Below are 13,230 nucleotides of genomic sequence, written 5' to 3'. Positions count from 1 at the left end.
CCAAGGGCTCTGGGTACAGTTCCTGACCCCCTTACTCCATGGTAAAGCTGTAACTTCTTTAGCAAAAATGCATGACACTGACTGTTTTGATTATACTGCTGTAAAAAGACATTTATTAGAATGTTTTAAGCTAACACCTGAAATGTATAGGAAAAAGTTTTGTGAGCATAGACGCAAGGTAGATGAAAATGTATGTGAATATGTTGTTGAATTGAGCACTTATTTTCATAGCTGGGTGAGTGGATGTCAGGTCACCACTTTTGAAGGGATGGCAGACCTTTTGGTAAGGGAACAAGCCCTTAGCACTTTGCCTGAGGATGTGAGGATCTGGTTAGCTGATAGATAGTGTGCTACTTCAAAGGAGTTGGGGAAGAAGGGAGACCTATACCTAGCAAGCAGGGCAGCCCTGCATAGGAAAGGGACCCCCAGTACTGCTCATGGGACTAAAGGAACCCATGGTGGGCAGCACAGACTGCCCCAACAGAATCCGCCAGTAGCAAGGGAAGCCACTAGTCCAGGTACACGTCCAGGAGCTAGGGTTAAATGTTTTGAATGCAACCAGTGGGGCCATGTGGCATACAGATGTCCATGGAGGCAAGGTGGGGAACCAAAGGTGAGGGAGCCAGTAAGTGGGGAAAGACAAAATGCCAACAGTGGGTTGTCTTGAGACAACAGGGGTATGGAACTACCATCCTGCAGATGTCTTGAGAGGGAAAGATTTAGATGAGGCAGTACCATGTACTTATGCAGTTAAAAGCAGTGAGGTTAAGAGACAAGCGTGTGGGTCTGGTAGCTTGGGGGAGACCCAGACAGACTGCATACATGCAGCCAGGACTGCTGAGGTGGTTACTTCAAGGAGTGAGCTACGCTGTAGCAGTGAGACTGAATGTGAGCCACAGCTGCTTGTGGGTACTGATGATCCCTTGGACAGGGTAACTGCAAAGGTAGAGGTGAGTAGTAGTACCCAGGCTGACACTGAGGCACCGCTGTCAGAGGATGCCAGACTTCCAGTGGAAGGGGAGTTGGGAAGGGTTACAAGGACAGACTTGAGACAGGCTCAGCTCTCAGACCCTACATTGCAAGGCCTGAGGCAGGTAGCTTGGGAGACACCTGATTATCAAGGGAAGGGGGAATCTGTATAATGGAACAAAGGGTTACTGTACAGAGAGTGAACCCCTGAGGGAGGGCTAGAAGGTGAGAGAGTACAGCAGTTGGTAGTGCCTAGAGCTTACCATCTGGTGCTTCTAGCCATAACCCATGATATTCCCTTTGCAGGTCATATGGGCATAAAATGTACAAAGAGGTGTATAATGCAAAACTTCTATTAGCCTGGAATTCCAACAGGTTACTGCAGGACCTGTGAGCAGTGCCAAAAGGTAGGCAAGGCAGGAGACAAGGTGAGAGCTCCTTTGATGCCTTTGCCCGTGACTAAGGAGACATTTCAGAGGGTAGCTATGGATATTGTAGGTCCTCTGAGTACCCCAAGTTCCACAGGGAAAAGTATATCCTAGTGATTGTAGATTAAGCTACACAATAACCTGAGGAAGTGGCTTTGTCTTCCATTGAGGCCGAGAAGGCGTCAAATGCTTTGCTAGAAATTTTCAGCAGGGTAGGTTTCCCAAAGGAAATACTGTCTGACAGAGGTGTCAATTTATGTCAGACCTGCTGGCTTGTCTGTGGAAGTTCTGTGGGGTGAAGCACATGAAGACCACCCCCTACCATCCCCAGACTAATGGTCTTGTTGAGAGGTTAAACTCTGCAATCAAGTCCATGCTACAGGCATTTGCAGATCAGTTTAAGAGGGAGTGGGACAAATATTTGCCCCATCTGTTGTTTGCTTACACAGAGGTTCCCCAGAAATCCACAGGTATTTCACCCTTTGAGTTGCTGTATGGGCATAGGGTGAGGGGACCTCTAGATTTAATTCGAGATGAGTGGGAAGGTGAGTGTGAGTCTCACAAGGAGTCTGTTGTGGCATATGTCCTGAACCTCAGGACAAGGCTCAGGGAACTCATGGGCCTGGCCCAGGAGAACCTGGCAGAAGCCCAACAACAGAAAAAAGGTGTGGTATGACAGGAATGCTCGAGCTAGAGAGTATGCTGTAGGGCAGCAGGTAATGGTTCTCATTCCTGTCAGACACAACAAGTTGCAGGCAGCTTGGGAGGGACCCTACAAGGTGGTAAGAAAGGCAAGTGATGTTAACTACATGGTGGAAGTGCTAGGCAGTTGGCATGGGCACAAATTGTACCATGTTAACATGATGAAACCTTACCATGATAGGGAGGTCCTTGTGCTGAGCATTTGCAGTGGATTGCAGGAGGAGTCTGAGGGAGATCTGGGGACTAATCTCCTCAGTGAGGCTCGGACTGACACCTCGGTGGAAGGGGTAGCAATGTCCCAGCAGCTATCTCCTACCCAGGTTTGAGAAATCCGAGCAGTGTTGCAAGAGTTTGGGGGCATGTTCACCAGGAAACCACGGAGCACCCACCTGGTGCAGCACCAGGTGGGTAAAGGACCCCAAAGGCCAATCAGGCAGGCCCCTTATAGGATTCCTGAGAGAGTCAAACAGACTCTGAAAGAGGGGATGTTGGAACTAGGGGTGATTCAAGAGTCCAACAGTCCCTGTGCCTCACCAGTGGTGTTGGTGCCAAAGAAGGATGGCAGCAACATGTTCTGTGTGGATTACAGGAAATTAAATAGTCACACAGAGTCAGATGCTTACCCCATGCCTAGGACAGATGAGGCCCTAGAGCAGCTGGGTGGGGCTAAGTATCTTACAACCATTGATCTTACCAAGGGTTCCTGGCAGGTGCCCTTGACTCCCAGTGCTAAAGAGAAGTCAGCCTTTGTGACTCCTTTTGGCTTGTATGAGTTCACAAAGATGCTCTTTGTGATGAAGAATGCCCCAGCAACTTTCCAGAGCCTGGTAGATCATATCTTAGCAGGAGCAGGAGGGTTTGCCCTTGCTTACATGGATGATATTGCTATCTACAGCCATTTCTGGTGAGAGCACCTTCAGCATGTCAGGGAGGTGCTGGGCAGACTCCAGAGGGCAGGGATGACCATTAAGCCGAGCAAATGTCAGATGGGTATGGCAGAGGTCTCCTACCTAGGAGATAGAGTGGGGAGTGGTAAGATAAGGCCAGAACCTGCCAAAGTGGAAGCTATTCAGGCATGGCCTGCACCTGTTACCAAAAAGCAGGTGAGGGCATTCTTAGGGACAGCAGGGTACTACAGAAAGTTTGTTCCCAATTATTGTACCATAGCTGCTCCCCTCACAGATGTGACAAGGAAGAACAGGCCAGATAAGGTAGTGTGGACCCCAGCATGTGAGCAGGCATTTTCAGAAGCTTAAGGAAACTTTGGGAGGACCCCCTGTGTTAGCCAGTCCAGACTACAGCAAATACTTTGTTGTGCAGGTGGATGCTTCAAACTATGGGGTGGGGGCTGTACTTAGCCAGATTTCTTCAGAAGGGAAAGAGCACCCAGTGGTTTATCTCTGTCATAGGCTCCAACCCAGGGAGGAATGCTATGCAGCGGTAGAAAAGGAATGTCTAGCTATAGTGTGGGCACTACAAAAACTTCAGCCTTATCTGTATGGAAGAAAATTCACTGTGATGACAGATCACAACCCACTAACATGGTTAAAGCCAGTCAGCTAAATGCCAAGTTGCTAAGATGGAGTCTGGGGTTGCAAGCATATATGTCAATGCACCACCGCAGTGAGAGTAGCAATGCCAATACAGACAGGCTCTCAAGTCACATAGACCTGACACTCTCGAGCAATGTTTCTCATGGGACACTTGAAAAACTTGCTTGAGTTCCCCGGGGGGGGGGGGGGGGGAGATGTGACGATTGGGGAGAGATAGTCAAATAGAATTTGATACATAATTCTGTCAACTGTATAAATAAATGTAAAATACAGGCTTGTGTTTTTAAATGTAAGAAAACACTGTAAAATGTGAACTTCAAGACTGTTGAAACATTGCCATCTGCTGTAAGGAAAACCAAGCCAAGTATTTCAAATGTGTCTTTTTAAGTTGAAAAGATCTTATGAATCTCTTTAATGTTTTGCAAGGTGGCTCCAGTGCGGCTGGATGAAGATTTCATGCCCATTGTTTTAAGGCTAAAGTTTATGACTAGAATTTAGATGTGGAAGGTGTTTTATTGCTCTGGTTTCTGCTAGCATATACATGTGAAATGTCCTGTATTGTTGTAAGTTTCTGAGGAGGTGTTAGATTGCTAAATAATGCAGTTTGTGGTCTGAGAACTCAGACCAGGTGTTAAGATGATGCAATATGAATACTGGGAAAACCCAAGTGTAAAAAATGTTGTAATTTGGGGAGGGACCCAGCAAACATGTTTGTTAGTAATGTTTAAATACTATTTCTCAGAAGAGACTAGAAGCATTTTGATCTTGGATATCCAGCTATCAGAACTTGCCTTGTGCTCACATGTAAGTTTTAGCACTGTGATTTCTGGTAGGAATAGTTAAAGCTAGTAAAGATTAATTAGGTATTTTTCTTTGAAATCAGACCTGTTCTACTCTATTATTTTAAGTTTATGTGTGATCTCTGTGGTGTAGTAGTTTTGTCTTGTGTTTTAATTACTTATTATTAAATATTTTTAAAACCTTCTACCTGTGGCTGATTTGTGTAGAGATAAGCTCTAGAGTACATTGCATATTTATAGAGGTTACTGTAATAGGCCACTCTAAAGTAAGCCTTGACTGTTAGTCATACTACCATTGGATATTAACAGTGCACAGTAATAATTGGACACCCTTTTAAGGGCCTTTTAGTAGCTGATATCATTAACTGGATGGTGGCAGTAATTACTACCGTATAGTCTGGGTAAAGGGGCACAGCTGGAGAATCTGTGTCATTCTTTCCTAGGAGTGTCTGTGAAGTTGTATAAATACTTATCTCAAAGTGTGTGTGTGTGTGTGTGTGTGTGTGTGTGTGTGTGTGTGTGTGTGTTGTGTCAGCTACTTGGCAGGGACACAAAGCACTGGTTGGACAGAGAGGATACTGGAGGTTTTAGCTTGCCCATTTAGGCTGAGACCTGGCCCCTATAGCTGTGCCGGTGGGGAGTCTTATTGGGGACCTGGTGAGCAAGGGAGCAACCAGCCCCAGACTGACTGTGATCTCTGTGTGCACTTAAGTGAAATTGTACTTTACTGTGTGTATTAGTTATCCTTTTCTCTTCTCGGAGATGACCTCCCTGGTGTTAGTGGTGAGAATTGAGGCTCCTTGATTGCTGGGCCAGGGCACGGTCATCACAAATGGTATCACCACCCTCCTCAATCCTGGCAAAAAAGATAACCCGTGCCCTGACCTGGCCACAGCCACTGAATTTAATTCCTTTTTTATTGAGACAATAGCCAAACTAACAATATCCTTCACAAACAACACTCCACCTACAGCTTCTTCTATCCCTTCCTCTACCAACAAAACCAGCTCTCTTCCCCCTCCCTTCTCTATCAAACCCATATCTCCATCTACCATAAAAACTCCTCATGAACTTGAAACCATGCTCTAATGCCCCTGATGACCTTCCTTCCTACTTTCTAAAAACAGCTGCTAAAGCCATTCCCCTTTTCCATTTTAATAAACCGATCAATCCAAGAAAGCTATGTTCCCCAACTCTGGAAAAAGGCCTTTATCATACCACTTCACAAAGAGGGCAACAATAACAATATCTCCAACTTTCATCCAATTGCCACCTTATTCCTCATTTCAAAAATACTAGAAAAATGCATCCACCTACAACTTTTGCCCTACCTCATAGATAACCACCTGCTTACACCCACACAGCATGGGTTCAGACCCAGCCACAGTACCACCACTGCTCTCCTCTCCTTCCTTGAAACAATCAATAAAGCTCACGATTCCGGCTATCTAGTATCTACCCTCCATTTAGACTTATCCAAGGCCTTTGACACCATCTCTCATAACCTTCTTCTATCCAAACTCTCCCACCTTAATCTATTCATCTCTTCTACCAACTGGTTCTCTTGTTACCTCTCCGATAGACAACAGGCTGTCAAATGGAAAAAAAACACTTCCTCCTTTATTGCCACCCCTACAGGTATACCCCAATGCTCCATATTAGGTCACTTACTGTTTAACATCTTTATAAATGACTTCCATCTGTCTATTCCCAAGATGACTCTACAATCATCTGTTCAGCCACCACCATCTCATCTCTCTTAAAACTTACCCAAGAAGCCTTCTCTGCCACTGAGCGCTGGATGTCAAATAACCACTTAGCACTCAACACATCAGAAAGTAAACTTATGATATTAACTCCCACTTAAAATACCACTATCGACAAGAACTCTTTTATTATTACCAACCAAAGCAACTCCTCTCTTGAGATAGTATCCCATACCAAACTCTTAGGTGTCCTCATCGATGAACACTTTAAGTTTGATATCCACCTACAAACGAATATCAAAAAACTCACAAGAAACTTGGTATGCTTTACCGCCACTCCTGCTATCTCACCCCCTCCACTAGGTCTGTCCTCTCAACTACATACCTAATTCCTTCCCTCCTATATGGTGCCCCTCTACTTACCAACCTACACGCTTCACTAAAGACGAAACTCTCTTCCTGTTACAATAAAATCTCCAAGTTTTCCACTGGTTACAAATCCTCTACCCACCACTGTAATGCCCTTCTCAAACTAAATTGGCTAGAGCTCCCCAATCATCTTACCTACAGCCAACTCACTCATGCCCACAAACTTATCTTCCTTCCATCTCTCTACCCCTCTCTAGCCAGTTCACTTAAAATGCACGTACCCAATAGACTCTTGAGATCAAATAACCAAAATCTAATTGAACTACACAAGCCTGCATACCAGGCAAACAACTCCTATCCTTTTCTCTAGCACAGCTTTGGAACTCCCTGCCACCTCTCATCCGCACCACCCCCAACCTCTCTACCTTTAAAACCTTGATTCATTCCCATCTCATATCCCTATGGGAATGTTCCTGCTCTCACCCTGCATAACTACCTCCTAGCTACCTTTACCCTCTCCCCCTTTCTTCCCACCCCCTTTCACTTCTCTTATACCACTTATTCTTCTATCTCTCTTTTCTTACTTGACACCTAATCTCTTCCTATCCCCTGTATACTCTGCTATAACTCTTATATGATACCTTATATGATACCTAAACAAATCCCCCTCACCTCTGTTTTACAGTTACCACTGTATGAACTAAGATATTTTGCAAATAGTTAATGACATGTCGTTTTTTGCCTTTTGCTCTTGTAGGTTGTAAGCTATATTACTGATTTTTAGGATTTTTATGATTTATCCAAATTGTATAATGTTCTTATAGAGCTTTTCTCCCTGGGAATCCATTGAAAACGGGCTCTTCTAGGCCCAATGGACTATCCCGTTAAACAAACTATAAAATGAATAAAATAAAATGTCTCTGATAGACAGAGAGAGACAGTAACGGCCAAAGTAACATATCCCCACCCCCGCACACAAACACATAACCTCTAGAAATTCCAAACTAACACACCACCTCCTAATAATTGCCCATGATACATAGGGACACAATTGTATTGGATTTCACAGCTAGGCTTATAAAGGCCCTGGTGGTCGTTAGCCTAGTGTATACCTATGAACCTGTAGCTAAGAGTGAATATGCCAACAACTATTGTCCCTTTTTAATACTTCTCTAAGCTTGAGGGAACCCAGACAAAGTACAGTTGTGTACACTTACCATAAATGTAGATGTTCTAGTGTATTCACTGTTGCAGTCATCACATTTGGGTTAACTTCTTCAGAGCCATAGCAACAGAGTCAGGCTGTCTCCACAGTATTCTTAAAGACTGGATCCAAACATGGGGTGAGTCAAGGTTTCACAGACTTCTTTCATATTTACATCATCATACAAGTATGATGGGGATAGAATAAAGATTCAAGGATAGTCTAAGCTGTCCCTCACAAGTTGTACAACTTTAAAAAGATAGATTGCCCTTTATGGCTGGTAATGGTTGTGGTGGACTCATTATATTTGTATGTCTCTAGATAATTTGATTTCTTTAGACAAGCCTTCGTAGGTGGGAGTTTCCCATCCTGTTATTATTAGCAGATGTGATCTTGCACAAAGCTTCACTGGCATATGCCCGATGGGTGTCAGGTAACTGAAAGAACATGTAAAAGGTGGTGGAAGCAGAAGACAGGCCTATATGTGGACTAGGGCTGGTTTCAGATCGCATTTCTAAGGGTTCAGTCCTGTACCTGTGACTACCATAACACAGCAATAATTTGTCTGATGATTATGTCCTGACCAGATAGCCTGACATGAGAAGACCTACTATATCCCTCTCAGTTGGGACTGGCCAGAAGTCCTGGGAAGGTGGTCCTGGGTCCCAGGTTCCTGCAACTCCCTGTTGGGAGACTCAAGTGGTTAATCCATGTGATTAGGTAGATTTATCAGTGCCTCTGCCTAATCAACCAAGGGCTCGACAGCTATGGCAACCTGAGACCCCCAACCAACTGTGACAGCTGTGTTCCACCTCCCATACTCCCCTAATTTTCTGCTATGGGAAAGGATGAGTTAGGACTTCAGCCATCACTAGCTGAGGATGAGTACAGCACTTTTAAGGACATGGGGTCCAGTTTAATACTAATTTTGCATGTAGGAAGGCTAAGTTGCAATCTATCCTCTGACTATCAGTTGCTTTGGTGCTGCTGCCAGCATTCCAGCATGATAGTTTTTTGATGGTTACTGTCGTCTCAGTCATAAGGAAACTGAGGAGCTTCTGTGTCTGGTGACAGCAGTTGGCAGGACTGATATGTGCTCCTCTCTGAGACAATACAAACAATGCCAGAATGGGTCTTGGTTAGTAATTTGATGATCATAAGTTCAGAGGAGATTACTAGGTTAGCTGTTCAAAAGCCATTACAAGCCTAGTAATAAGGACACTATGTAGATCGATAATGCAACGGATGCAAAAAGATGTCACCAATGAACCAGCCTTGAGGAGTGAACTGTTCAAGTGGCAGAACATAAGTACCGAGTGCTGGCGGGGGGGGGTTGGTAAATGACTTCAAATCTTGTATCAGAATCAGTACAAGTACATTCCAGATATGGGGACTTCTTGAAATTTTGTTAAATTAAAATTAGTAGAAATAACATATCCAACCAATAGTCTATCCTGTTTACTGTGTTTTGCTTTATTTTTCTGTTGTGACTGCCATAAATCAATAGGGTCCCATTGTTAAAGTGAGGTGAAATTCTCTGAAGCTTCAGCTGGATAAAACCAACAACGGAACTATTTTTTGCATGTGGACAGGCCTTCCTGTACCTCCCATGCCTCCTTATTTGCAATGCATATACTAAACTGCACTGAAAAGTCCACACTAACTGAATCACTGCCAGCATGAAAATAGACCCCCCCCATCAGCAGTGAATTCCTAAGATTAACAGCAGTCAGGGAATTAAGCTTCGGGGAACTGAACTCTGGGAGTTGAAATCTACTTCACTTTACACTTGACCAACATCACTGAAGCTAAAATTAACCAAAAAGAGCTTTGCGGGAAAGTTAAAATAATTCTGTGCAGCAACAGTAAGGGAGTTTTGGGGACATTACTAAGTAGCATTCTGACATTTAATGGGAAACAACACTATTTATGTAGATATGTGACTTGAGAGCAGACAGGCAGCTAGTTAACAAGAGATCACCGAACTGCATCAGCTTCCTTATGCGATACATTTAATAGAGCACCAAAAGAGGAACATATTTTTGAAGGCATTTCAGGAAGGACTGCAGCCACACCCTAAGACCACCTAAGTAAGACTGGTCACTTAGGGAATTTATACCTGCCAAGGTAGTGACAGGGGACCTTATGAACAGAAGATCACCCATTATACTATATGCAGCAATAAAGCCAGGCAGATTAGTTCCAGATAAGTCTCAGATACCAAACATGGCAAGGAAATGAGTAACCCAAGTTTCAGCCTCTAGCAGTTTTTGCTAGATTGTGTAACCAGTAATATGCACCAGCCACAGGCTCCTAAGGGAACAAACGTGTTCTACGCTTTTGCTGTATAATTAATACTTGTAATGTATAACTTATCAGGTAAATGGGAAAATTAGGAGGCAGCATATTAACAACAAGGTTCTCTGACTGCTGGTAAAACGTTTGTTTACATGCAACAAAACTAAACTTAATACAGACATACCCAAGCGAGAATCACTGCTTGGCTGACCAATATGGTATCAAAGTGAGTAGGTTAAATGAAATGGGGTAGGTAGCTCCATGGGTTGGCAGTATGACTTAATCAAGTTCATTTTCTAAGAATAAGCTCCAGCATATTAACAGCAAGGTTCTCTGACTGCTGGTAAAACGTTTGTTTACATGCAACAAAACTAAACTTAATACAGACATACCCAAGCGAGAATCACTGCTTGGCTGACCAATATGGTATCAAAGTGAGTAGGTTAAATGAAATGGGATAGGTAGCTCCATGATTTGGCAGTATGACTTAATCAAGTTCATTTTCTAAGAATAAGCTCCGGCTAGATGACAACACTGGAAGTTCCATGACCACCACATGCAGGTCTGAAAATGAACAGCTCACTTACCCAGTCAAATACCCTTGGATATTTGAATAAAAACACCTGTGCTTAGTGGTTCTTATCCATATCAAAACTTAGTGAATTAAAACAGTGCTTTATGGTACATGGCAAGCAATTAAGATACATAACAATGGGAACCACTGTATGCCGCGGTGGTACGGCGGTAGCGTTGTTACCTCACAGCAAGAGGTTCTCCCGTTCGCTTCTCGGCTTGGCTTGGGAGTGCCTTCTGTGTGGAGTCTGCATGTCCTCCCCGCAGTTGGCTAGCATTCAAAAGACATGCGTGCGTAAATGGGCATGCCTTCGTTGAAGGTTGGGCGTCGAGATGGCACCTCAGCGTTTCGTTAAAATCTACTGCCAATCATTAGCAGACCGGAGTTCCGCTGTGGCGACCCCTTACTGGGAAAAAGCCGAAAAACAAACAACAACAACAACAACAACAATGGGAACCACTGTGTCAGGTGGTTCCAGCTGCTGAAAAGTATTTGGAAGAGATGAGCTACATCAAAGTGTAACCAGTTTCAGACTGATGTAAATTAAACAGGGAAAGGATGGTCTACAAAACAGTTCCTAGAGGTTGTGATTTGCAATGTATATCCCCCTGTTAGAAGAAAAAATTCAAACGAGTCACATCTGCCTCAGGTGATGAATTTTCCTTTATTAGTAGTTAACCAGATTACACAGCATGTTGGCCAAGATGTCTGGTCTGGACTGATCTGATCTCTGATCTGATCAACTTGTTTACTGACATCAACTTTTATACTGCAAGCAAAATAACTTTTTGTTACATTTTTGACCGTTGACAGTTAGCTATGAAAAACATATAGGATAAACATGTTTATCACAAATTACCTCAAACCCACAGTTAGTACAGAATGTTCAAGAAGTACAAAATGTTCAGTTCAACAATGGTAGCTCAAATTTTCCGGGACACACAGCCTGTCCCAGTAAATTAACTCTTACTCGGCCGTGCGTCCTTATCCCAGGCTTTACTAAGGTATAACCAAATCTCTTTATTCTAAAATGCAAAAAACAGATATCATTCAGGTTCATAAGCAATGCTGCATTTGTTCACAGATGAGGCCCATCTCTGATAGGCATATCCCAACAAACAACATATTCACTCTGCAAGAACAGGAAAAAGACAAATAATAGTATGTTTTTAAAACTTTTTCTCTTAACACCCCCACACAGTCAAAACCAGTCTGGACAGTAGTTGAAGGTGCAGCAGTAATCTAACTTAACGTCCGGCATCTTCTGGACATGCCTGCATTCTTCTTGGAAAGGTTGACATCTGTCCCTTGAACAAAGCTGTTTTGCAACCTTATGGAGTTTATGATTTTGCTTGACCTGTCTCAGTACAACTAAAGATTAGTGCATATTTAATCCTCTGTATTAGACTACTACATTTGTTTTATCCCAGGATCTATGCTGTAGGTAGTTTAGTAACAGCAGAAATATTTTTTCAATAAAACATTTGGAATAAAAATGCTTCAATATTGCAATGCTGTATTTCTTTCTTGGGGATAGCTTGGTCTGGGCTGAAGTAGATGTAAATGTAACATAACTTCACACCCTCCCAAAAAATATGTGGCCCTCAAATGCGCCTGTGCCTCTGTGCATATTTACCCCCCTGTACATTTACACACATCAGAGTAGAGTCAATACCCACCCTAAGCTCAACAGAACATTAGGATTATTATGACCAGATGGTGCTATGGTGGTGTCACATGCTCACAAAGATCTGGACTAGCACAGAGGCAATCCATCCCTTACCTTAGGGCAAACTATTTTATCCCTTTTTATTCAGGAGACAGAAGTGTAACAATAATCAAATTAAATAAATAAATAAATAAAGAAATATAAACGTGTGGGCTTTCTACCATGTGAGTGCTACTCATGGCTAATCTCTTGACCTCAGTTCAATGTCACACAACACAACATTACTTTAGCAAATAAAAACATAAAACAATATGATGCTCCATCTAATCTTTCTTTGACTGGCACTGTGAAAACCCAGAGTCTGTCCCAGACTTGACTGATGAGTATCAGAGACTTACAACTCAACAATACACAGGCAGGTTGAAAATGTGCAGAAATATTAAGCCAAAAGAGGCTTTGAGGATGAGACCTCTCACCTGCATCATAAGCAGGGATCAAAGCTGTATTGTGTAAACATTCTAATGTCGGTATAGAACCTCTCCTTAATCCACAAACTGGAACATATGGATTTTTGCGGAAAGCAGATGCCTGTCAAGGAAAATTCATTAAAGCAATCTCAGGCTTCATCTGTTCTTTACTTACCACATGGATAATCTTCAGGATCAACCCGCTCTACATTCTCAGCCTCAGTTACATCACTGCAAAGAAACAGCTTTTTGTCTTTCATTGCCGGTGATGAATCTTGCACTGACATATTGCAGGCTAAATAATACAGCAAATGGAAAAAAAAATTACATTAAATCTTTGACAGGGAGCAAGGTTAAAGCTAATCTGTGAGACTTCATTGTAATCTGAAGTCCAACTGCTTTTTCCTAACATACATGCAAGTTATCAATGCACATTCTTGTCAGGTTTATTCATTTTTAATTCCCAAAAAACAGGGTAGAAGAAACGAAAC

General features: G+C 43.0%; 1 protein-coding gene across 1 annotated transcript in view; it reads right to left on the bottom strand.

The window, feature by feature from the left end:
- Nucleotides 1-13,230, bottom strand: part of LOC122809582 (gastrula zinc finger protein XlCGF26.1-like) — a 147,367-nt gene that overhangs the window by 17,772 nt on the left and 116,365 nt on the right. Inside the window, exon 3 of the mRNA XM_044081183.1 lies at nt 12,915-13,034. Within this exon, the coding sequence (XP_043937118.1) occupies nt 12,915-13,026 (112 nt within the window). The 5' untranslated portion in view covers nt 13,027-13,034. The remainder of the gene's footprint in view (nt 1-12,914; nt 13,035-13,230) is intronic.

The sequence above is a fragment of the Protopterus annectens genome, chromosome 1.part1 (assembly GCF_019279795.1).
Source record: "Protopterus annectens isolate FY-2018-M chromosome 1.part1, PAN1.0, whole genome shotgun sequence".
NCBI lineage: Eukaryota > Metazoa > Chordata > Ceratodontiformes > Protopteridae > Protopterus > Protopterus annectens.
This window is presented reverse-complemented; position numbering and strand designations above follow the sequence as displayed.